Below are 27,214 nucleotides of genomic sequence, written 5' to 3' on the forward strand. Positions count from 1 at the left end.
GCCACTATATAAAAAAACTACTACAGAAACTAAAACCTACTACACTTGCCATAGATAACTTACCTAGTGAATACCTCAACATTGCAACTGAATCTATAGCCTTTCCAGTATCAATCATTTTAAGTGGATCTATTCTCGAAAACAAGGTTCCTCAACTATGGAAAATATCCCATATAATCCCACTTCATAAAGGGGGACCTTCCACAGAACTGACAAACTATCGGCCAATTGCTATTCTTTCACCTCTTTCTAAGCTACTCGAAAGGTGTATTCATCTCCAGGTCATGAAATTCTTACTAACAAATAACATTCTCGCAAACACTCAGCATGGGTTTCGCCCATCACATAGTACCACTACAGCTCTCTTACCCTTCCCTAATTCTGTAAACAATTGCAGGAATAACAACTAATTTGTATCTGCCATCTTTCTAGACCTATCAAAAGCTTTTGATATGGTCTCCCATTCCAAAGTAATTGATCTACTAACTGAATTATCCTTCTCACCATCTGCCACAGCATGGTTTAATAACTATTTATCTGGCCGTCAACAATCTGTTCTATGGCAAGGTGACCTATCTCCACGCCTTCCTTTATCCATTGGTGTCCCCCAAGGATCTATCTTGGACCCTCTCCTTTTCTCCCTCTTTACTAATAATCTACGCACAGCTACTCCACATGGTTCTATAACACAGTATGCAGATGATTAAACACTTATCTGTGCTGCCACTTCTCTATCGACTCTTCATTCTCAAACACATTAATCTTTCACTTCTGTTGAAACATGGTTAGCCAATGCCCATCTAATCCTGAACCCAAACAAAACTAAATTATTACTCTTCCAACCTAACAAGACATCTATCTCATGCCCAGTATTTAACATAATAGCCAAAGACAATACTGTGATCTCCCCCAACAACCCATACAAAGCTTCTTGGAGTGGAAATACACAATACCCTAAACTTTCACTTGCATGTCTCCCTAACTATAAAAAGTCCATAAGAAACTTGGAAGTCTATATAGGCACAAAAGGTTCCTGACCACAATGGACAAAATGACATTAGCACAAACCCATCTGCTCTCCACTTTACTATATGCATCTCCAATTGTAACTAATCTAAAAAAAACTGATTTATCTAAGCTAGAAGCATGTTATAATAAAATTGCTAAGTGTGCATCTAACTGCCCATATAGAACACATCATTGTACAGCTTTAATGATACTAGACTGGCTTGAGCTTCCCAACATTATTCTTTACAACCAACTCTCTCTAACTCACAAAACTGTAACACAACCAACTAGAACACATACACTACAAAATCACATCCTTCCTTACAGTTCCAGCAAACCACTTCACTCTAACAAGAACTTATTCATTGTCTCCAAGGCAAACAACACTGCAGGAGTATCTTTATTTTCCAACTATATATCTCATATATGGAACTCCCTTCCTAACTCCATTCTCTCAATTTCATCCACTAACCACTTTAAGCCATCACTTAAATATATCTAAAAAAAATAAGTGGCTATGTTCCTGTACTAACCCCTCATGAGTGCTCTGATACATCACAGTGTACCCAAAACATATCCAACTTCTCCCCAGTGTTTAATCCTTTTGTTCCTACTGACCTGTCTTAACCTTATATCTTGACATAAGTCATACCTACAAATAATAGTAGCCATGTTCAAAGCCCAGGTTTTGTTGTCAAGATGTAACAAATTTGTATTTCCTTATGTATACTACATTTCATTTACTTTATACTTTATTGATTATTGTAATGTGTGCATGAAAATTTACTGTTACTCATGTAGCTTTTCTCCCCGGGCCTCTGCTGAAAAAGGACCTGTGTCCAGTCGGACTTTCCCGGTAAGCAAATCTTAAATAAAGTAAATAAATAAATAAATAAACTGAGGTCATTCCAGGAGATATCTGTACTTACCGCAATATTTAGCCATTTTCTACATTTCTTCCCTTTTCACCTGATTCATCTCCTTATATTTTTTCTTTGTTTTTTTTTTGCTTTGTTTTGTTTTTTGGCACATTCAGTTGCTGTCTGATTTTTGTCTACTTCTGGTTTGATTTCCCTACTCACTTGATATTGAAATGCTTGTGCTAGACTGAGCAAAGAGATCACCATAAACATCTTGTGTTTTAAAACTTTCACTATGTTTATATCTGGTGAGGTCATCAGATACACATGCAGTCCCATGACTGCAAATCTGTACATGTGATCAATTTTGAGGAGGTCCATACCTCCTTCAGGATGAGGAATATATAAGCTTGGTAAACACTGACTATTGTATATCATCTGATAAGCTTATTTATTTTATTTTTTTATGCATTCAGCATGTTTGTTATGCTCCACTGAGTCTTTATAAATATTTTTTCAAAATGTGCCTATTTCTTCTTATTTTGATAGTGTTTCGGATTCCTTTAGTTTTGTTTACCAGTTCTCAATAAAACATTTTTGGGCCCTCAATGAATTACTTATTTTGTACTATTCCTTTATATTTATAGGTTCATAGGTGTATACTAGGCTAATGGCCACAAAGGCCTTTATAAACCTAGCTGTGGAACCCAAAAGTGTCCCACAAATGTTTGTATTGTAGGCATTTATATAAGGGGTGTGTTTTAGTTGGGACATGATTTATTGACTGCTGTCCATCAGAGACATGGGCACCACCGAATTTCCAATTTCCCATCCATCGGTCTAGGTTACACTCAAATGTGGTTAGAGAGGGACTCTGTTTCATATGGATGGGGAGCCTATTCCAGAGAATCAGAATTCCCTGAGATACGTAGCTGTCTTTCCAGCATGTCTTATTTATGTCACAAGCAGAATTCAGGTCCGTAGATCCAGTAGTTTTGATACTGCTTATTTTGCAGATATACAAAAGATTCATCAGAGCTGGATCCATGGATGCCTTGTATGCCATGCATAGGTCGCTTCTCAGAAGTCTGTAAGAAACAGAGTATAGAGAAAGGGTTTTGAAGTGATCCACATTGGACATTGTGTTAATGCTGTGTATTCTTTTTGTAAGGAACCTTTGCAGGCATTACAATTATATGTGTCTGGTCAGATACATACTGAAGGGGACATTATATTCAATAATGGGTCTTATAAGGGCAGAATACAGTGGCGCAATGACTACCCTGCCTAGCTGCCATGGCCCTACTTATAAGTTGAGCGACACAGAATGATTTCCTTATTACTGTGAAAACATGTCGATCAAAGGCTAGGTTACTATCTACTTGAGTACCCAAATTTCAGACTACAGGTCAATTCTTAGGGGTGTTCTGTCAATGATGTAGTTTCCTGGGTTGGCCAGCTTCATAAAAGGTACTGTTATGCTTTTCTTGACATTGATTTTTAAGCCATGGTTTTGACACCAGTCATTTGTGTGTGTTAGACCTTCTTGTAAGAAGTTAGTGTCCTGGGGGATTCTACGACTGCTCTAACTTGCAATCATTTGTAAACTTACTCAGCCAGAGGCCCTTGACATTGGCCTTGACTTCCAAGAAGTGTATGCATAAGAGGAAAGGGCCCAGCATGGAGCCCTGAGTGACTCCTTTGATGTCTGGTCTCTTTGTAGAGTAGGTTTCACCAATCCTAACTTCTTGGGTAGTATCTGTGAGCCAACTGTCTATCTACCATCTTAGTTTTTTTTTTAAACAAGAAACATCTTTATTAAATTATCACTTATGACATAGACAATCATACATTTATATAAATGAAAACAAATCATATTGACATATTTTTAGTTGCAAATATTATACATCACATATAATCCGTGCAGTCATTTTCAGTCAAACATCACAAAGCTCATTCAATTCCTGCCTTCCTTTAAAACTCATTCCTCCTCCAAAACATTATTCTGCATGTATTGTTCCCACAATTCCCAGTTTTCTATGTAATTTGCTCCTACCCTTTTCTAAAGATCCTACTTCCATTTGTTTTATCTCTGTTACAATATTCACTACTTCTAGTTCAGTTGGCTTAGACTTTGGTTTGTATTTTCTAGTAATTGTTTTTTTGGCAGCCACCACAATTAAACTCAGCAAGGCCTTACAATGTTTAGGTAATTCAGATTCTGTATCATAGCTCGAAAATAATTTCCTTAGTTACACCAATTTGCTCACCCAGTACTTCTGTTAGAGTAGTCTGAATTTTTTAAAGTCTAACAACTCATTGCATTCCCAAAAAAATATGTTCCCAGTTACCTCTTTCTTTCCTATCATACCTCCAATACTTGCAATCTACCTGAGAAAAAATTATCTGGAATCTGTTTTGGGTATAAAAATACCTATACAGACACTTTCAAGCAAAGATCCTACATTTTCTAGGCTTTGTTGCATATTTGGGAGCTATACATATATCGCCATTGTTTCTTTGTGAATTGCTTATTCAGTCTCTCTTCCCAATCCTTTCCATCCTCCTCCTCTGATTGTTATAGTTATCGTGCAATATTTTATATCCCCTACTAATTATCCCTTGTTTAACAGCAGCTTCTCTTCTAGATTCTACTAAAACCTCTACCAGTGCTGGTTTTTCTATCTGGATCCCCCTATTTATTTCCCTTTGCCTATACTCTGATATCATTCCTTGATAGGGAAGGCAGTCTCTAAATTAATTTTTACCCTCTTCCCATTCTATTACTTTTCCTTCTCTAATTATTTGCTCCTAATACCTTGGTTCCTTTGCCAGTTTTCTCCAGTAAATTTCAGCCCCTCTTGCATATTCTCTGTACCCCTAATTCATATTATATAGGAGTTTATGCCCAATTCAATAATTTTGTTTATAATGACCGAGTGGGGTATTGTACAGAAAACACAAGCCGATGAAAAGAGCCAAAACTAGGAACTGGTTGCAGGAAGGAGAACACCAAATGTAGAGTTTAAAAACAGGCTGTTTAATCCAAAATATGAAGCGCTTTTCTTCACAGTAGATACTGTGACTTCTTCAGATAGCTACAGCATTGGGCGCATGCCCTTAAGTAGTCAATGAGCAACAGTTAATTAGTTAAGCAACTAACCAACATTGATTAAGCAGTTGTTTCATTCTTGTTACAATTGAAAGAAAACTAGTACTCATAAAAACTCTTTTTGGCCTGTCAGTTTTTGCATTTTTTGTGAACTACTGCTTCCTTCTACAGCAGTGGGGGACACCCTAATCTAACCCTGTTGTAGGAATGTTTCCATGGCTTAAAGATTCTACACTGCCATTTTTTCCTGTCCTGGCACCACTGCATACATCAGCTTTGTGCACTCTTTTATCCTGAGACCTGAGCACCCAGTTGTCTTTCTTAGTTTTTAACCTGCCTCTCTCCATGATAAATGCTATACAAGATACAGTCTATATATCAGTGTCGTCTTGGTGAGATTTTCTGAAAACAGGGTCCACCATGTGAAGGTACTCAGCAAGACTTGAGGATGAATTCAGTTCTAGCAACACTCCTCTCCTTTTCTTACTAATTTCATCATCTCTCCATTCTCAGTATGTCAAGAGTCATGACAGATGTGACCCCTGTACTCTCCTCATGTAGAACAATAAATCCGAGGTACAACAAAGACATAATCAAAATGCCAAGCTACTGAACATGTTTGTTATAAACTAACACATTTCTTTGGGTCTGAGCTGCTTTTTTGTTTTCTTTCCATTTAGGTTTCAGGACTTTCAGTGTGGATTGGCCGTCAGTTGGAACCAATGAGCAGCCTTCCACCTTTGGTTATAATCCTATTTGCCTGCCTATTAGTTTCAGCTGTGACGGAGTTTGCAAGTAATCCAGCAACCATTACTGTATTCCTACCCATTCTATCAACACTGGTAAGTACAGTGAACAGGTTTGCAAAGAAATGTTACTGTAGATGTGCTAACTAGTATGACTGGTAGCTATATAGATTGTATCTTATATAACATTTATCATGGAAGGAGGCAGATTAAAAAATAAAGAAAGATGGTAGTTTATCAGAAGAACAGTATCAGGATGGTTTGCTTATTCAGCTTTTCTCCTTATAAACTACTATTTGTGCTTTAATGTTTAACTACCAAATGGATAGTAATGGGTTCAGTACTGACACCATTCATTTTCTGTGTCTTTAGAAGTGACGCTCAAAGTTACACAATAGGTTGCTATACAAAAATATGAAAACGCATAAAAGGAACTTAAAGTTAAAGGAATGGGCTAAAATAAGAAGTTATGTACCTACCATAACTTTCCATGTTAGTTGTCTTCTCTCGCCTTCTTTCTTGCTGGATGGGGTTCGGAGCTGATCCACCAGCTCGAGGCAACCCTATATCCCATGATGCAAGGCGGAGACTACCCAGATCTCGTTTGGTAGCTAAGGAATTTAGGAATATATTCTTCCAACTGTAGAGGAGGAAGAAAAAGTAACAATACTAAATGACAATCATAAACATCATAATCCTCTAGAAAGGATCAACCTAATCTAGTGACACTAGAAGCTGAATAGCTAGAAAAAGAATAAAACCTCTTAACAGAAGAGGCATAATCTTCTCGGTCTGACCAGGCTAGGGGGATGGAGGAAGAAAGAAGGCGAGAGAAGACAACTAACATGGAACATTATGGTAGGTACATAACTTCTTAATGTTAAGTTGTCAATCTCGCCTTCATTCCTGCTGGATGGGACCGCATCCCTAGCACCTCTATCCTGGGTGGCTCAATGGAACAGACTCTTGAGAACGGTGGAACCAAAATTCGCTCTGTCTCTGGAGGCCAAGTCTAATTTTTAATGTGAAACAAATGTATGAGGAGAGGCCCATGTGGCTGCTGCACAAATAGTGTCTATTGGAAGTCTAGATTGAAAAGCTGTCAATGTAGCTAGAGCTCTGATAGAATGGGCTTTTGGCTTAGAAATCAACTCTTTGCCTCTCTTGAGCTGATAAATGTAAGTAATCACAGACGACAGCCATCTAGATAAAGTCACCTTGGAAACTGGAAGGCCTTTCCTGTTCTCTGCATAGGATAGAAACAGTTGATCAGATTTCCTAAAAAGTTTAGTTTTGTCCAGATAATATCTGAGCTGGCGGTGAACATCAAGACAATGTAATTTTCTATCAGAATAATAAAACACTGGAAGATCAATGAATTGATTTAAGTTCATCTGCAATGCCACTTTTGGTAAGAAAGACGGATTAGTCCTTAGAGATACCCTGTCTTTGTGGAAGATTAAGTAGAGAGGATGAATGCAGAGAGCATGAAGCTCAGATACTCTCCTGGCAGAAGTAATGGCGACTAGAAAGAGTGTCTTCCAAGAAAGAAATTTCAATGAACAGGCAGCCGCAGGTTTGAAAGGGGGAAGAATCAAGGATGTTAAAATTAAATTTAGATCCCACTGTGGTGGGGGGTCTCTGATCGGAGGTTTAAGTAAAAAGATACCTCGAAGGAATGCCTTGCAAGGTTTATGTGACATAATGTTGTGGTCCAAAAGAAGTCCCCGGGGCCAATCTTGGGTTAGAGCGTCTCTGGGGGGATGGCCTGGAAGGGGGAAGAGAGAGAAGAAGTCTGGGCATTTGCTGTTTTGAGGTGCAAGGAAGGCCCCACTTCTGAAAAATCTCTTCCGTCACTGATTGTTTGAGAGACCACTCGTGAGGCAAGAGAATAGCTCTGCTCAATCTGTCCGCTATGATGTTGGATTTCCCGGGGATATGCATTGCTATCAGAAACCGCTGAGAAGAAATTGCCCATTGCCAAAGTCTGAGAGCCTCTTGACACAGTGGATAGGACTTGGTTCTGCCCTGTTTGTTGATATACCACACTACGGACATATTATCCGTTTGGACTGCAATAGTTCCCAGGGGAAGAGAGTCGTTGAGGGCTTGCAACGTTAAAAGCACTGCTCTCATCTCCAGGACTATGTGCAGATGGTATTCGAAAGGTTGCCAAGTGCCATGGACCATCCTGCCCTGATAATGCCCCCCCCACCCGATCAGGGAGGCGTCCGATATAACCGTGGTGACCGGGGTAGGAGGAACAAAGGGTCTGCCCTGATGGACTTGAGGGGACGATATCCACCAGATCAGATGCCTTTTGCAAGTTGAAGTTATTGTGATCTTGTGACGCATGGGAAGTTGTTGAAAAGACCATTGGGTGAATAGCATCCATTGTAGAAGACGCATGTAAAAGCGGTGAAAGGGAAGAAGTGTTATGGCGGCCGCCATAAGACCCAATACTTTCAGAGCAAATCTGGCCTGAATTTTGTTGCTGAGAAGAATCACCTGGACGTGACTTTGTATGTCCAAGATCCTTTGGTCTTTTAACTTTGCTGAAAGTTGTACAGTGTCCAATTTTGCGCCTATAAAAGTAATAGATTGACAAGGTGACAAGGCAGATTTTTCGAAATTTATAGAAATCCCTAGCCTTCTGCAAATGTGAATGGTGTAATCTCTGGCTTGGAGAAGTTGATGCCTGGTGGTGGCAGTGAGGAGCCAGTCGTCTAGATATGGAAACACCTGGAATCCTTGACGTCTCAGGTGAGCCGTAACCACTGCCATACATTTGGTGAACACTCTGGGGGCTGTAGTGAGTCCAAAGGGCAGGGTCCTGAATTGGAAGTGACTGGTCCCCAGCCAAAAGCGGAGAAATCTTCTGCTGTGAATTTTATGTGATATCCTGAAGATCTATCGAGCACATCCAATTGTCCTTGCCCAGAAAGGGTAGAATGGACTGAAGCGTGACCATCCGGAATCTTGATTTCTTTACAAACTTGTTTAGTTTGCTCAGATCTAATATTGGTCTCCAGTCCCCTGTCTTTTTTGGAACTAAAAGAACCTTGAGTAGATTTCGGATCCTATTTGGTCCGCTGGGACTGGCTGGATGGCTCTTTTTACTAGCAGTTTTGATATTTCTAGTACTGCTAGTTCCCTTAGACCGGGTGGAACGTCTGGAAGGGTTCCCCTTTTGCTGAATTGGGGTTTGAATAAAGGGAATTTTGTAACCCTTGGATATAATCGACTGTACCCATTTGTCTTGAGAAAGGGAAAGCCAGGCTATTGGGTACAGCGATAATCTTCCCCCGACTGCCTCCGAAGGTGGACAATCGGGCAACATCTCAGGGATGCTGGAAGGGTTTGTCAGAAAGAGGCTCTCTGCTACCCTGATTCTGCGGACCCCTCTGCCCCTAGGGTTCTATTATTGTTACCCCCTCTGCCTCTGGGGGTAAACTGACTTTGTGCATCAGGCATGACTCCTTGAGATTTGCAGAACCACATTTTCCCTCCCTTCTGTCCTTTGGGGTAAGGTCTTGAAGGGGTGGAGAAACGGACTCCTATGGCAGAAAGAGTCTTGCCATCTTGTTCGCATCTAGTCAAAGTGTCTTTCACTTGAGGTCCGAACAAGGTCGAACCATCAAAAGGGGAGTTTGTGAAGGATGCCTTGAAGGGGTCTGCAAAATTACAAAGCTGCATCCAGGACTGACACCTTAAAGCCACTCCTGTGCCTGCAGCCCTACTCGCTCCATCGACTGCATAAGAAATGAGCTGCATAGAGGAGTTAACAATGGAGTTAAGGATTCCTAGCTGTGAGCTAATCTTATCCTGAGACCCAGCAGCTGACGGATCCTGTAAAACTTCTCCCAACTCTTTAAGAACATCTCTTTGAAGGTGGGTGAAGTGGCACAAGTAGTTCAGCGATCTCATGGCAAAAGTCGCTGAAGAAAAAAATCCGCTTGCCATACCTGTCCATAGTCCTAGAATCCTTGTTAGGAGGATGGACAGGTACTGAAGGATCAGCTAGTTCCTTCTTGGTGGCAGCAGCCACCACAATGGCATCAACTGGGACACCCCTTTGTCAAATATTGTCTATCTGGTGGGGCCGTAATGAATTTAGAAGGCCTCCTAGGAATAGGTTCCACCAAATCCAGAGCCATCCATGCCTTTTGAGCCACTACATCCATAAGAGGGTCGAAAGGCAGAGACACCCAGGAGGTGGAGGGTCGAGATCCGGACGCCTCCAGGTATACTGACTCGTACTCGGAAGCATTAAGGGAGGGCCAGTTCCCCCTCTGCTTAAGGAGTTCAAGGATGTCTGAGAAAGAGACATCCTCAGAGGAGGACCTTGGGGATCCCTCCGACTCATCCAGGTCAGTATCAGATGTAATAGACTCAGGGGAGTCTAGATGTTTCCTCTTACATGTCCTCTTATGCGGTGGTTCACCTGACGGATCAGGAGAAGCCTCGGAAGAGGAAGATATTCCCAATGGGGAAACCTGAGGCATTGGATCTCTGGGTCCGGGAGCAAGAGAGTGGGAAGAGACGTCAGCAGGCACTGTAGTGGGAGGAGCTGATGGAACTGTCCATTGACTAAGCCCAGGGGCTAGTACACTCCTCATCACCTCAAAGGCTCCCCCATCAGAGAGACCAGAAGGTTCCTGAAGAGATAGGAACTCCAGGCCTCACCAAGAGGGAAGGCTCCGAGGCAGATGTCGGGCTGAGCTCACCCACGCCAAGCCCCGAGTGGGAAAAGGGGTCGGACAAGGATCCAATGCCACGAGAGACCAGACACCGGATCCCACCAATGAAGGCCTCAAGGAGGAAATCGTCACAGTTCCCCGAGCTCTGTAAGAGAGTCAAGGAGGAATGTTTGGTAAATGTGAAATAGCTACCGCCTGTTGAGACGGGCTATGGAGCATTTGGGCCAATGCCTGAGACTTTAATAGTCTACTCACCACTCTCTCGAGGTCGTGATCAGACAGCCTGGACAACCGAGAAGAACGGCTCTGATGGCAAAGCAAGGGTGATCGACTCTAATGAGGGGATCGAGATCTCTTTAGAGATCGATGGAGCCAAAGGAGTTGAAGATCTCCAGCAGGAGCCGACACTGAATGTCCAGATTTAGCAGTATCGGATGGAGCCGATACTGGAATGATCGATCTCGACACTGGAGAAGATAAACCAGTAGCCGACAGCTTGGAACTTTCAAAGGCTTGATAGGTTTCGAGGGCTTCACTTAGTCGGGGAGCTCTCAGGCTTTAATAAGCCCCTCAATATCAATTTATTTCTGTGCTCCTGCAGGACTCTTGGGCTGAAGGCATGACAGATAGCACAAGAGTCCTGCAGGTGCAGAGGTTCCAGGCAGTAAACACAAGAAGTGTGACCGTCTGTCAGATACATCTTCTGACAGCACGAGTCACACTTGAAGCCTGAGACCTTTGTGTCCTTCGACATAGCTGTGTCGAGGAAACACAAGTTGTCAAGAAAAAAACACCAACACACACACACAAAAAACACCCAATCCAAAACCTAAACTAAACAGGGATACAACACAGTCAGACACAAAAAAAAAAATCCCTGACAGGAAAAAATTTAGGAAGGGGAAGGCCTAAGGCCTAACCTAGGGAAAGGGGATAAATAACCCAAAAAAAAGGAAACACTAACGGGAATAGGGTTAAAATAAGCGTTAAGGTTAACAAAAAACAACTATAGTTATGAAAAATTAAAGGGGTGAGACTAAAGTCTTATTATTCAGAAACTTACCTGGAGCTGGTAAAAAAAGGCACCTCGTTAGCGAAGCGGCAAATGAGATCTGGGTAGTCTCGCATCATGGGATATAGGGTTGCCTCGAGCTGGTAAAATTAGCTCTCGAGCTTAGCAAGTGCCGAGTCGGAGCTGAGGATCGGCTCCGAACCCCATCCAGCAAGAAAGAAGGCGAGATTGACAACTTAACATGACAGCATTTAAATTCATTGTAAAAATGTATGGGAAACTAAAAACTCAGGAAACATTACACAACCGGAGAGGAAGCAGTAGTAACAACACAAGCTGAAATGGACTTTGCGACAGTTAGATAAGGTGAACTGATTATAAGCATGTAATGTGAGATATCATCAACGAGGGCTTAAGAATAGTAAAATAAACAGGAAGAGATTTTGTGAGTGGAAAACAAGAGGTTGCTTACTCTCCTTATAGGCAATCTTTTATCCCAGCCATAAATTCAACCCTAATCCCTCTCCCAGTAACTCAACAGTCAAAACCACAATACAAATCATCTCATATTTTATATGTAGTATAGCATCTCTAACCAAGGTTTCCCTAATATTTAATCCTAGCCCTGCCTGGCAGCCACGTATCACAACATCCTCTTTCACCTTCAAGCCTATGCCCGCATCCTATATAAAACTGTGCTTAAACAAACTCAAACCATACTCTACTTCAGCTAATGACCTTCCAAGTGAATACCTTAAAATAGCAGCTGATAGCATTCCCTACCCTGTCTCAGTCCTTATAAATAGGTCAATCCAGAAATCCCACATTCCCTCTGTCTGGAAAAAAGTCACACATTATCACTCTGCATAAAGGAGGAAATTCAACAGACATTATTAACTTTAGGCCTAAAGCAATCTTATCCCCCTCTCCAAAATACTTAAAAAATGTATTCAAAAACAATTGCTAAACTATCTCCTTCCTGAAGAACTCCTATCCCCCACACAACAAGGCTCCTGCCCTTCCATATTACTAACGCTGCACTTCTAACCTATAATGATACAGCCAAAAAAGCCAAAAAAGTTAGAGATAATGGCAAACAAGTCTCCTCCTTATTTCCAGACTTGTGTAATGCCTTGAATACATTTTGTCACAGCAAACTTCTACTTCAAATGATCTCACTAAGTCTCTCTCAGCCCACCCTTCTATGGTTCAAAAGCCACCTGTCCAATAGGTATCAGTCAGTAAAGTGACATGCCACCCTCTCTCCATACCTCCCAGTCACCACCAGTGTACCATAAGGCTGTATCCTTGGTCCCGTCCTCTTAAACATTTACATCAGCACCATCCACGCATCCACACAACATGCCTCCCTAATACAGTACGCAGATCACTCCCTCCACACGTATTTGCACAGCTGACAACATGGCACATCTCCAAAAAATTACTCAGGAAGCTTTAAATACAACTGAAATATAGCTTTGTAACTCACATCTCATACTCAACCCTAAAAAATCTACTACCTTTTTTTCACCGAATCCCTTTCCCTAAAAAAAAAAATAAAAAAAATTTGAAGTCCTCTCCCTTGATTATTAGAGATGACAGTGGATGCTAATCTTAAATTCAACCTGCATACACAAAATTGCATAAGAAAAACTCATCAAAAACTAGGGATGCTTTATACAGCCAAATACGTTCTCAGTGACACAACTAAAGCTACATTTGCCACTACTTATCTCCTCCCCACACTTTTTTATGGCTCTCCCATCCTTACTAACCTAAAGGTTTCATAAAAAGCAAAACTTGAACAATGATATAACAAAGTTGCTAAATTTGTAGCAAATACCCCTTTCAGAACTCACCACTGTATAGCACTGAAAAAGCCTAAACTGATTAGAACTACCCATCAACGAACATATGCACAGCTTCTTAACACCTATAAAATTATCCAGGATCTATCTGCTTGTCCATCACTAAATAGCATTCTACGCAACTATGTTCCCAGTCAGTCGTTATGTTCCAATGACCAAAAAACTCCTGTCTGTCTACAAACCTATCAAATCTGCTGGGCATTACCTGCTCTTGTACCCCGTTGCTAAGGTCTGGAACGCCTTATTTCTATCCATCAGGTCAGTACCCTCCCTCCCATCCTTCAAAACTATTCTGAAAGACTTCCTAGCCAAAAGCTGGTTCTCGTCTTGCTCAACACCAAGATAAATTGTATCCCTAAATGTGAACAAATACTTTTCATACCATACATCTCCTAACTCTCCCTTCTTCGTTCATTGCCTTACTTCTATCAAGTTCTCTCCCCAGCTTTCTCTCTAAATAGACCATAAGCCAGCCTGCTTTTCTCTCACTTTGTTTTGGAATTCCTGTTTGTATTACACTAACTTATCTTTAATTTCTCTATAAACTGGCTAAAATTTCTCTACCTATTAAATCATTGTCATATAACTTGTCTAGTCTTAACCAATATTTTCATATTATGTCTAGTTTGGTATAATTATTTAAACTGTATTTGTTTTTGTATTATTTTTAAAAGACTGTAAAATTATTATTCTAAAAATATTTTTTAATACTTTTCTCCCTGGGCCACCACTAAAAATGGGCTCCTACCCATTCAGACTTTTCCAGTAATCAAATGTCAATAAATAAATAAATAACATTGGCAAGACCATGTACTGCATTTAACTACTGGACCTCATTTATTCAGTAACATGCACAAAACAGAGGTAATTCCTAATAATGCCTGCAGAATAATACATGATCTGCAACAGGAGTTATCTTGAAAAGAGATTCTAGAAAAATAATTGTCTAGGATTTTTGACGAAGCAAGGTCAGAACTGCAATGCCAGTGGACTAGGGAAGACTGTAGGGAGCTTGCTGCTTTAGGGGAGTGTCTCTGTCTGTATGCGTATATGAATAAGTACGTATGCATTGTGTACATCTGTGTGTGAGTGTGTGCATCTACACACACACACACACACACACACACACACACACACACACACACACATATATATATATATATGTGTGTGTGTGTGTGTGTGTGTGTGTGTGTGTGTGTGTGTGTGTGTGTGTGTGTATATGGATCTATGTCAAAATAACAAATTACCATAACACTGAGTTGCAAAACAGCGAGATGGAAATGACAGAAGTTTATATTCGCAAACGTCCAGATCATCATAAATTTTGCCCTGGTAAGTAAACAATCGGCCAGCAAAACTTTAAAAAACAAACCGAAGCAAATAAAACCCACCCAAGTGGAAGGCTTTAACCCCCACACCCCACAACTAAATATACCAACTCCAAGATTGCACTACACTGGAGAAAAGGGCAAAGTTCACCAGTTTGGCCAAGTGTTTACTTACGAGGTGAAAACTTCCAACAATCTGGACATTCAGTAATGTAAATTTTTGTCTTACTGTTGTGCAAGTCGACGATGTGGCTTTTTGATAATTTAAAGTACATCCATATCTATATATATATATATATATATATATATATATATATATATATATATATATATATATATATATATATATAGATAATATATATTTATTATCACATATTCGATCGTCTTTTATACGAATGGAATATGTGCAAAACCCATTTAGCAGAACCGGTAGGGCGATCACCACAATGTCGAAGCTGACAAGAGCGAACGGCTGCTGTTGTCAGCTCCAAAATTGCGGTGCAGATTGCATTATAGTGGGGATGGGGAAATGTACCCTTACCCTCACTGTAGTGCGATCTCAAAGTTTGTATATATAAGTAGGGGGGTGTGGAGGTGCAGCCCCCCACATGGGGGGGTGCAGGGGGGCTTGCCCCCCCCTGCAAACAGTGTTGTTAGATTTGAGCAGATGTGAGCATTTCAGCAAAGTCAACATGCGACATTGCTGAAATGCTCCGTTCGCTATTTTGGTTGGTCGGTGTTCCGATTTCCGACTATTTGTGTCGGCAATTGTCACTTTCATCTAAATGACGATCAGCCATGTGATAGTAAACCTATATATATATATATATAGAGAGAGAGAGAGAGAGATAATATATTGGTTTCAGTTCAATCTGACAACTCTCGGTTCATCAGCAGAGTGAAATGGTGAAATGTTTGCAAAATTCATCAACATCACTTATTATCAAGTACTGGAGATGTTGAAAGAAGAAAGTTAAATGTGGCTTTGGGATTTTAATGCCAAAACTTTTAGATATGCTGAAAGCCCAATATGGATGGGAGAGTGTGCATGAGTGTTTTGGGGTTAGGGTTAGAGTAAGGGATAAGTAAGTGTGAACATTTAGTGGCATGTGTCTAAGTGCCTTATATAGTGGTAATGTTATGGAAAGTATTTTTTTTTTTGCGTAAGATGGAAGGTTGGGTTTAGGGGCAGGAGCAGGTTTAGGGTCACCTCTTATTAGTAATGTGGTGAAGGTGCAAAGCCCCACTCATCATCATTACTAATGCATGCTAACCCTAACCTCGACCCTGTTCCTGACCCCCAACCCTACACCTTAACTTAGAAAAAACACTTTCAAGACAATACCACTGTCCAAAGAAAGTATGTCTGAAATCAGTGGGCGGAGTTTTGGTTAACTAATCACAATAAAGAAAACTGTGTTCTTTATGTGATTTTTTTCAATGTTTCATTTTTTCAGCAAGTAGATTTTTAAAATAGTGGCATTGATTACTTGTGTTTTGATGCTTCTGCATTTTGATAAAACAACATATACTTTGCGTGTAGATGTATATATATATATATATATATATATATATATATATATATATATATATATATAGGTTACATTCACAATTTCGAAATACCACAATCTCGAGTTTCAAAATCTCGAGTTCAGAATCTCAAGATCTTGGAATCTCGAAATTATGACCCCCCCCCCAAAAAAACACCACCCAACACATGACAAACGTGTATGCAGGGGGGCAAGCTCCCCTGCACCCCCACACTCCCCGCAACTTAAATATACCAACTCCGAGATAGCACTACAGCGAGGACATGAGAAATCTCCCGGTCCGTGCTGTATGCCAATCTCCATTCAGGATTTCGACATTTTAAAACTTCGAACATATGATCTTCGATCATATGAGTTTCGAAGTTTTAAGCTTCTAAAGTCTGAATGAGACCCATATATATGTGTATATATATATATATATATATATATATATATATATATATATATATATATATATAAAATTTCTGTATGTGTGTGTGTGTATATACAGAGACAGAGAGAAAGAAAGAGAGAGAAAGACAATAGATATGTACATACACTTAATGTTACAAATGAAACAAATGAATTGGTTACTGCCAAGAGCAGAGATTAGGATTTTTCTTCCACATAAAAAGGGGTAGATGATTAGTATAGCCTCACTGGTCTATCACTGATGTCAAAATAGTAAGGACATTTAGCAACACATAAAACTGATACAAAGCAGTTCTCACAAAAGCCTAAGGAAAAAAGCTGCTGGCTCTAACTGCAGCTTATCTCTTACTTTGGGAAACAGACTAATTGTTTAGGTAGTCTTTCTATATATACGTATACATCAATGTCATGTTTCTATCTTTCTACCTATCCCCTATGAAAAATCAGTGGTGTTGTGAAGGCATAAAGCATGCTTCATTTAGTGTCATTTAGCCATATTAAATGCCCTAACCATCTCACAGACCAAATGGTAAATTAATAAAATTTATTTCCCCAAATGGGCAAATATAAAACCACATACCTGACTTTGCTGAAAAATAACAATATGTAATTAAAACAAAAACAAATTACAAGCATTATCCACTGTATGTTATTAATACAACAAAAGGATCTGAAATCTTCCAAGACAGTTGCACCTACTAAAAAAATAGATGATAACATTTAACATAATATCAAATAATAGTTGTTATAAGAGCTGCTCTGAAAGGTCTGAAATAAAGTATTCCAGTCCTGTGTTTTGATGACAGGATATGAAAGAAATGGAAAATAAAGGTAAATAACAGAATATGGCAGGTAGACAAAGTGTACAGTAGGAAGATTTGTTAACGTAAAAACACAATTATACCAGAAGGTCTCCTCTAGTGTACTACTTTGGGTCAAACACATTATAAAGTTACACTTCTCACTTTAAGTGAAGCAGAGGCAGGAATAGTGCACATAATATATCAATAAACAGACCAATTTTCTAGTAGTAGCCCTTACCTTTCTTATGGGTCATTTGTGGAATATGTATCAAAACAACCATAATTCCTTGCATGGATTTACATGATCATTTCCATTTATACTGCTAATCCTAAAAATACAATATAAAATGGCTTTGCTCTATCAGTAACATATATTTACATTGGGGGGAAAGATTTCTTATTTTGTTGGGGTGTAATAAATGAAGTTTACTTAATTTCATAATTATAGGTAAAAGTAAGAAAACAAATCGTTTTTGGAAAAAAATATTATGCTATAGTGTCCCTTTGTAAGAAGAAGAAACATATTAATGATTTGTGTAGTACAGAACATCCTTTGCTGACATAAAGGTTATCTTCCTAGTAAGCAGGAGTGCCTTAGCCCTCATAAGGAAATTCATTTAATATATTGGCTTACGGCAGGTTGCTTAAACATACATTTTTGAACTACCCACCTTTTATTTAAAAGGGACTAAAAGAAACATTGCAAATACTGATTAGACCAATAAACTAACACAACCTGATTCCTTAATACCGCAATATTGTGCCATGTAGTCAGGTGAACTCCAAGCTGCAAAAGATGTTTCTAGAAGGAGCACAGTGGAAATGTCAGACATCCAGCTACTCCACTTTATGTTAATGAGGTGCAATTTTTGATAAGATTTATTATGTATCTCATTTTCATGGTAACAGGATAAATCATACCTCTAAAGGAGTTAAAATATTAGGAATATACTACTACTGATTGTGGGGCTACAGTAGCAGATGGTCTAAGGTTCATTTATTATTGTTAAGGAGAGAGTCCAGTTATTGGCATGGTATTCTGATTACAACAAAGAGGGATGAGACATCAGTTATCATTGGAAAGGTTAAAAATGTAGGGGCTACACAGATGTCTTGAGTCTGTACTTTTCTGCTGGGGCCTGAGACACTGACAAGTAAAAGAAAGGAATCCTTGATGACTGATGGATTTGAAAAGAATTAAGGTATAGGGTGCAAGTCACTGACAAGATGGAAGCATTATTCAGCAATGAACAGTAACCCCTACGAGTGCAATGGCCAGTGCCAGCAAGTGCTCACATACCGGGTGTGAGTCATTTGTTGCAGGGACTAATAGGGGACTCTGCTGACACTTTGCTATAGTTGTGGAATGTTATTCACTGACAGATTTTGTAGGAGAGGGAGACAGGGGTCTCCATGTGCTGGCAGCTGGGGTAATAGTAGAGCAGGAAACAACTCTAATTACTCACAACGTAAGGTAGGAGGTTAGAACCAGCGAATGCATTTGTCCACTGCAGGGATCAAAGAAAGGGGTGGCCCTCTACACAGGTATATTAATATAGGGCATGAATGAGTAATGGGGAACACACACTTATTTTACTAGACACTTCTCCTACTGTTTGAGGGTATGGCGGCCTGCTCAAAGGAAGTACTGACATATTTAAGTGCAGCCCTATGAGTGGATACAAGGAATGTGTGTTATTATAAAGTGCGGCTGTTCTTGAAGTTGCTACATGTCTGGGCTGTTCCATTTCTTGTTCTTTATTTTTATTTGTATGATCTCCCCTGTCCTTTTAGAGATGTAGGGAATACACTCTTATTTTATTAGACACTCCTACTGCTGTCGGAGGGTGTGACATCCTATTCAGATGAAACAATAATATATTTAAGGGCAGCCCTAAGAGCGGACACTAGCATTGGACTGTCAGCCCTGCCAAACCTGTTTTCATAAATCAACACAATTTTTATAGTAAGCCTCTTATTTTATAATGTACTGGTATCTCTCATGTTAGTACTTTGAGTCAGTAGTAAAATTTGCCTGTTGTGACTTTGATATCAGCTACAGGACTTTTAATCATTTCAAAAACAAGGCCTCACACTTTGTCATATATATTAACTTTATTTAAACTAGAATAACAATGTTGATGGCTACTGAGCCTTTTAGCTGGGTGCATAGATTTGTGTACCCACTCTTAAACATTGTAATTTAGCTTGGAATATACTACTTTGCAGGTTTGCAGGTCATTCTTGCTGACCTGTACATAGTGGTACATGCTTGTTTAAATTCTACAGTTGAATCTTAGCAGGAAGTCTTTCTGTATTTGTATTAATTTACATTTGCAACAGTGATTGAAATTAAATTCATATGTGCTTGATGATTTATTAGAAATTAATTATATTACTGAATGTACACACTGTAGGGTCTACTTTAAGAATGGCCAAGGTAATTTATGCTCAAACTGTGTTAAACTCAAATAATCGCTAAACATTATTACAAGTAAAAATATCAGTTACACCCATTTTTATGCGTGTTATTTTTGCACTGTATTTAAATCTATATCAGAGTATGTAATTCAACTACTGGTACACCGTAGAGCCAAAATACTGACGTTGCTAATGCCAATTCTAATATGCAAACGCTTTTCGGCACAGCCCAAAAAAAAGAAAAAAGATGGTTAAAATGAAATTTAATAATAAGAAACCTAAAAAAACCTCTAACAAAAAAGTAATACTGAAGTCCAACTGCAAAGACAAGATGAATCATAACGCTTTGAAGAAGTAGATGTCGGTGATGAGCTAGAGACTTTGGCCACTGATTCAGATGTGGAACTGAGCACTGTAAATGCTCATAGCCATTCTCCTGGTGCTGTAGTCACCTCTTGTAATATTCTCAGTAATGATGCCATTAGTGGCATAAACTGCTTTTACCCAGAAGTGTTTGCAATAAATATGAAAGGAGAAAGGTTAACAAATATGATTCGCCATCACAAAGACCTGAACATGCATAACATCTTCTCCTAAACAATTAAAAAAAACATATTGATGCATACGTTAGAACCAACTAAATGTGACAAACTTGTAACTATAATGAAACAGCCAAGAGAAATCTTCATCTCAGAAACACATGATGACTTAAACCTGGCTAGTGATACCTGCAACACAGGTGACACAATAGATGTTTCCCACTTCACAAATGTAAAATCTTCATCAACTACACCAAAAAAAAAAAAAAAAACAGACAGGAATTTTTAATAGTAGATGATTCTGTCTTAGAACCAGTCATTGGTCGACTGAATGAACTCAATAAACTTACACATACTATACCAGCACTATTAGGACTGAAACTCACTGACTTCCCAAATCTTATACATACACTCACATTAGTGAAACCAAAGTATGATGTTTTTATAATTCCAAGAAACTCAAACTGGCACCCAGCAGATACATTTTAAACCAAGACAAAGTTTGTGCTGTCATCATTTTGTGCTGTCACCTTTTAGATGTTCTTTATGTTTTTGCATAGCTCCCCTACTAAAACTGAGAGTTGCTAAGCTTTGAAAAAAGAAATTGTGTTTTACTTCATTCACATTAAATATGTCATTTTACAAAGGAACCACTAGAGGGAGTAAATACGTTTTAATGTTTTAACATGCACTCCACTAACTAGTGAATTTTAACAGAATTAAACATTTTATTTAAATATGTTAAGCTGTGAAATATTGTTACTTTTTTTTGTGCTGTCACCATTTTATACGGTCACATTTTAGATGTTCTTTATGCTTTTGCAATGTGTAATTCATTTTAAGTATTTTTAATGTTTTAATCCACAAGGCACTTTGTAAGTCACACTTTAGTTATAATTAACAAGGAAAATTGATAATTTTTATTGGTTGTGGTTTTAATTGGTGGAGCCTTCTGAGGTATATATAGGTGTGGTTTTAACTGAAGCTTTATGTATCTGATGAAGTCTGACTGAATAAGATGAAAATGTTGTGATTTTAAATGTGTTTATGCTTTTTAAACTACTATTAAACCAGCTTATTTTTTGAACTGCAAGACTGTACTAAGTTCCTTTTCTGTGGTACCTGACTTTGTCTTGGTTTAATATTTTTATAATTCATGCAGGAGAAAACAATCCTAGTTCACCCCAGTGAACCACATGAAGAATCAATTACTGAAATAATGAAATATTTTGAAAATTTAAAAGCTGAATATGCACTCATTGAAATAATACCCTGTAGCTCATGGAATGACTACATTACCAAGGCCCATAACTTTAATATTTGGCTGAGACAATTGTCACTGGTTTATAACATAAAACTGAATAAATACTGGGAAGATTGCATTTATGACTCTAGACTTTTTGCCTGGGATATGTTATATCTAAATTTATATGATACCTCATTTGTGGTTGGCAAAATTCTTTATCAAACTGTTTCTTTTTTTTAGATAAAGACATTGTATTAAACCAGCCATTAAGAATACAGAATTTGATAGAACTATAAAATCTTACTATTGTAATGCCAGAAGTCTAGATAACTGTCAAATAAAAATGCAAAATATTTGCTATGTCTGAATCCTAGAACTCCACCAGCTTTCATATGAAAGATTATGTTAAATTAGAGTGTCTGAAATAGGCAGGTTAACGTATGGGTTCTTAAGACTATACATCTTATAAAAAAAGTCTAAGGATTACAAAACTACTGTTTTCAAAATTATTGGCAAAGACAAAAAAATAGTATACATTTTGTTTTAATTATTGTTTAAGTTATCATAAGCCAAAGGAGATCAGTGAAAAATCAGTGGAAATATTTAAATAATTTAGAAAACTGATTTGATGATAAAGTAACCTCTTACTATTGGGTGATTTAAATTATCCTGATATTTTAAGGGCAAATTTATCTACTGATACTATATTTGAAAAATAAATTGTTGATATTATTTCCCACTATGGAGTGACTCAAGTAGTTACAGGCAAAAATGCACTTGATATTGTTGCTTCTACTATACTTGAAATAAATAGCCTGAATATTTTATCTCCTATAGACATGTCTGATTATAACTTGATGTTTGCAGTGAACTTGAAAACTAAAAACCTCTGTTCCGAAAAGGATTTACTATTGGTTATGTAGATCACTGTATGGTACAATACAGTACAGTGTAGGGTGGTCACAGTGGTGCAGTAGTTAGCGCTGTCATCTCAAAACAAGAGATTCTCCGGTTTGATTCTTGGCTGGGGTGCCTTCTGTGTGGAGTCTGAATGTCATCCCTGCAGTAACATGGGTTTCCTCCGGGTGCTCTGGTTTCCTCCCACATTCCAAAGACATGCAGTAGCTAGACTGGACACTCTAAATTGGCCATAGATGAGAGTGTGTGGGCGAGTGAGTGGTATGAATGAACTACCACAGCAGGGCTAGCCACCCGGCAGTGTAAACCTTGGCTCGAGATGATTGTCACTGCTGAAGTGACATCCCGACCCATGTGCAAACTGGGAAAAGGGGTTGAGAATGGATGCTTGGATGGATGTAGATCACTGTAAATTAACCACTCAATTTGCTAATATGGATTGGTACAATTTATCTTTAAAATCAGGACATCAATATGGGTACTTAACCCTTGAAAATCTGTTATATAATTGTACTAAAACATCTCTGTGCTACAAATCTGGTAAATCTTCCCTTCCTTTGTAGTGGCATAGAGCTACTTTTACATAATACAGGGGGAAAAAAAGAAATTACAAAACCTTTAAAAAATTGTCTACATGTTATAATAAGAAAAAATAAGCACTAACTGTGGGAAACTAAAACATCAAATTAAATTTTCTAAGACTCATTTTGAAAACAAATTGATTAGTAATCACTCAAATAGAAAAGTATTTTAAGAATACATTAATGCAATTAACAGCATGGCAATATCAGCTGTTACAATCACTATTAATGATAATGTTATACAGGATGCATATTGTAAATTTAACATATTTTTCACAAATGTCTCTCACGATGATTGCTAAATAAAGTTCGTACCAACTTTATTCCTATCTCAGGCAGGATTTTGTACAATTATATCTGAGAATTTCATATTCAAGGCTTTTAATAAAATCAAGAAAACCATATCTATGGGACCAGACATGATACCTGGGCACATTTGATGACAACAAACTATCCTTTGGTCACCATGTATCAGTCATGGTTAGAAAGTCCTTCTATCTGGCACAGTTTGTTTCCAATGGAATCTCTTCTAGGACGAAAACAATTCTTAGTTCCTCTGTATACATACTTCATTAGGCCTATAGTTGTTTATAATGCCCACTTTGGCATGCATCTCTCTGAGCATGTTGTCCACCTACAGCGTCCTCAGAGATTTCCAAGACAATTATTAAACTAGGCTTCCTAATCTAACCATACAGATGAAACATCCTCTCATTCTACCTCATTTCATACAAGCTGTTGTGTGGTGATTGCTGCCTGACCTTCCATGCTACAAAAGACCCCACCCTTCTGGATCTTTTCAGACTCCTCAAAATTGACAGCACCAGAAATGCTCACAACAAAAAAACTCAACCTTCACTGAAATATAAGCAGGAGCTGCTTATGCAGTAGAAATCTAGCCCAATGCATTTCTGTGCTTTGGAAAAGACTCCCTCTTCACATTAAAGTAGCACAATAGCTGCTTTTAAATACACACTAGATGAGTGGATGTGGCATTGCAAATTCATCTCTGGGTTATGTGACATACCTTTCCTTGATTAAGGTGGCTAATACATCACAATTCTATCGGGTTGTTTTCCTGAGCTTCTCAGTGGTCACCTAGACCACAAGCCTTGTAACTTCCTATGAACTAACTAACAAACAAACAAACAAAAAATCTGGAAGATCAGTACAATAAAACTGCTCTGCACGCACATACAAACACATGCGTAACATCCAGTTACTGAGTTACAGACAAGATGAAGGTGAGTGTCATGCCAGTGCCCCCAAACACCTTGTCAGATGTCTTTGTATGCTCTTGCATACTTTTCATATTCCACATATTGTGTTGTCAGAGCTGCAGTGAGGGAGTTTTGTACCAAGGATGAAACAACTATTATTAACTAGATAAGCTTAGCCCTGCCCCATTCCAGCCTCACCCTCAGCCCATTGCCTACAATTCCCATCAGCCTTTATCCCCTTTGTAGTCCTCAAGTATTGATTTGTCATCTGCCACAACACTATAAGTTTTAAAGGACTTACAACTTTTGGGTTTCAGAGTAACCACATTTGCATGATAATCTAACTATATATTGTTTGCATTTATAGCATGCACATGGAAATTCAAAATATTACATTATCATCAAAAGTAACAGAGCTGTCAATATTCTATCAGGTCATGCCACCTTAAAGAAAGGATGCAATCCGTTATGATGCAGAAAGCAAGTCTTGTACCGATCTCTGAGGTGGTGTGACCTCAGAGTTAGCATACAGAAATGGGGATTGCAGCCTCTCATATGGAGGGGAAAAGGGTGCCAGAGAGTGACATGCCTGCTACAAAACCACTTGTTAAAATCTATGTACATGGCAATGTGCAAAACGTTTTCTAAGAGATTATATTATCTTTCAGCACAACACAGGAATGTTTAAGATGAGGAATACCATGTTTAGTAATTGCCTACTGTCCACTGTGCTTACATGCCACAAACCATTGTTGTGGCAAAGTCTATATCACATAGTCGAAGTTCCATAACTCCGAACACCTAATGGGCGATCCATTATGTTCAAAGTTACAGAACTGCGACTATGTAAAAAGAATATAAAAACAACAGACAACAAAATAAATTGTTGTAAGCAGGGGGGCCCCCACTACTTAAATATACCAACTCTGAGATTGCACCACAGTGAACTGAATGAAAACCTCCACTTATGGAGATTTCCATTCAAACGCTCGAACTTTTACAAATTCAAACTTATGGTCTCGACCATATGTGGTTCGAACTTGTAAAAGTTTGACTACATCGTAGGAACCTGTTGTAGTAGGGTAAAGACATCCTTGACTTTCAAAGCACTGAAATGATAGCACAAATGGCAGACCAGAGTATAGGTGTAGCATTTGATATGCAGAATATAAGGGCTGTACTTCATAAGATCCTCACAAATCAGTAGTCTAGTAAATACCTATGAACCTGTATGATCGAAAACCTTGAGGACAGGTTAACTGAAGTAGAAACGTGCATAATTACAGTAATCCGAAGCTAAGAAGGAATGGAAGAAATGAGGCATACCTCTCGCAGCTGTCCAGATTTTTGTCTCATATTTTGGTCTGTTCTTCATAAATGTGTGGTTTTCTAGCAAATCATTGAGCACTAACATCAATAAAGAATTACACACATTTGAGTCACGCACTTTCATATCCTTCAGAAAATGTGTGCTGATGCAACATCAGTTATTCTAGCTAATAACAGCTTACTAGTGGTCAGACTGCTCTTGTTTTAAGCTTATAAGCTTATAAGAGCAATATTTAATGTCTGTCTCTGATTTTTGGCCTTTGTCCCCCCATCATGTTTGGCTTTGTCCAGAATTCTTGAGCTTAGAGGTTGACAAGCATGAAAGGCAGTGGAGAGGCACAGAAGGAGCACAGAAATGGAGAAAAGTGGGGGAAAAGCAAAACATATGTGAAAGCACAGAAATATACAATAATTGAGAGAGGACAAAGATGAAATAAGCTTGCAAGGGACAGAGTAGAGGGAGGTGAAACAGTGACTAGCACCAGTGCTTATATAGGCAGACACAAAAAATATAGGTATACATCAGGAAAGGGTAAACGTAAAATATCAGGTGCCAGGTCACTCTAAGTGGTTTGTGTAACTGTATTACACAGTCTATCGAACTGAGCATGTGTGGTTAAAGTAATTACACCAACAGCCAACTTTTTATGGAAATCAGTTCAGTGTGATAGTACAGAGCCATCTCACTGGGACACACATAACACAACGGTCAGCTGTAGCAAGTTTTAGTTCTTTAAAACCAGTCATTCTGTGTTTTAATAGGGGTTTGTCCCCATTAACCACCACACCTTGCTAGTCTTAAAAGTAGAGCGAGGAAGGTCAGGGGGGGTAACAGACACCCCTTACATATGGAAGGAGTAAAACATGCAGTTTCTTGACAGACAGATGGTTGAGCCTCTTCTTGGTACTACATGAATTGTAACCAGGCAAAGTTAAACCTGGCCATTGTATTAGTCCATCTCCCAGGAAATCAGGTATTAAAGATGCTGAAGGAGGAAATATAACAGAAGAAGTAATACAATAAAGGAAAAGAGGAGGAAAGTAGTGTTGTAGCTGTCAAGAGAAAAAGAGTCTGAGGCAAGTGAAAAGTAAGAAAAAAATTGTTAGCAGAGAAAAATGCAGATTTGTAAATGTAGCTAATCTATTAAGCAAAGTCTGTCACACAATCAGCTACATTAATACACTTTTTTTAATCTTTCTGTGCTGATTATAAGCTGTCACAATCACTTAATGACAGTTTGTAAAGTGTTAAACTGTTCTTTGTTAAGGTAGCAAAACTCATCAGATTGCTACTATATGTTTTCCATACATTTCTGTGCTGTCATTACATGGTCAAAATTGAATGCACACAGCAGGTGCTGAGAAGAGCACTCATGACTAGCATCAAAGACTGAACAATACTACTGTCATGAACTCTAACTGTACCGTGACATAGGAATGGGGTTCATTCCCATCATGGCATTAGAAACCCAAAACAGTTGGAGAAATTAAACCCTGACAAAGAAACATGTATAAAGTATGTTAATTAGTATAGCAAGTTAATCACTCATGTTCTACTTTTA

At 38.6% G+C, this 27,214-nt stretch overlaps 1 protein-coding gene across 3 annotated transcripts in view; it reads left to right on the forward strand.

The window, feature by feature from the left end:
• SLC13A4 (solute carrier family 13 member 4) overlaps positions 1–27,214 on the forward strand; it is a 378,128-nt gene that overhangs the window by 332,836 nt on the left and 18,078 nt on the right. For all 3 annotated transcript variants that reach the window (XM_044087466.1, XM_044087465.1, XM_044087467.1), the window contains one exon: positions 5,661–5,822. In XM_044087466.1, coding sequence (XP_043943401.1) covers positions 5,661–5,822 — 162 coding nt within the window. The remainder of the gene's footprint in view (positions 1–5,660; positions 5,823–27,214) is intronic.

Source organism: Protopterus annectens, chromosome 11.part0 (genome assembly GCF_019279795.1).
Source record: "Protopterus annectens isolate FY-2018-M chromosome 11.part0, PAN1.0, whole genome shotgun sequence".
In the NCBI taxonomy this organism is placed as follows: Eukaryota; Metazoa; Chordata; order Ceratodontiformes; family Protopteridae; genus Protopterus; species Protopterus annectens.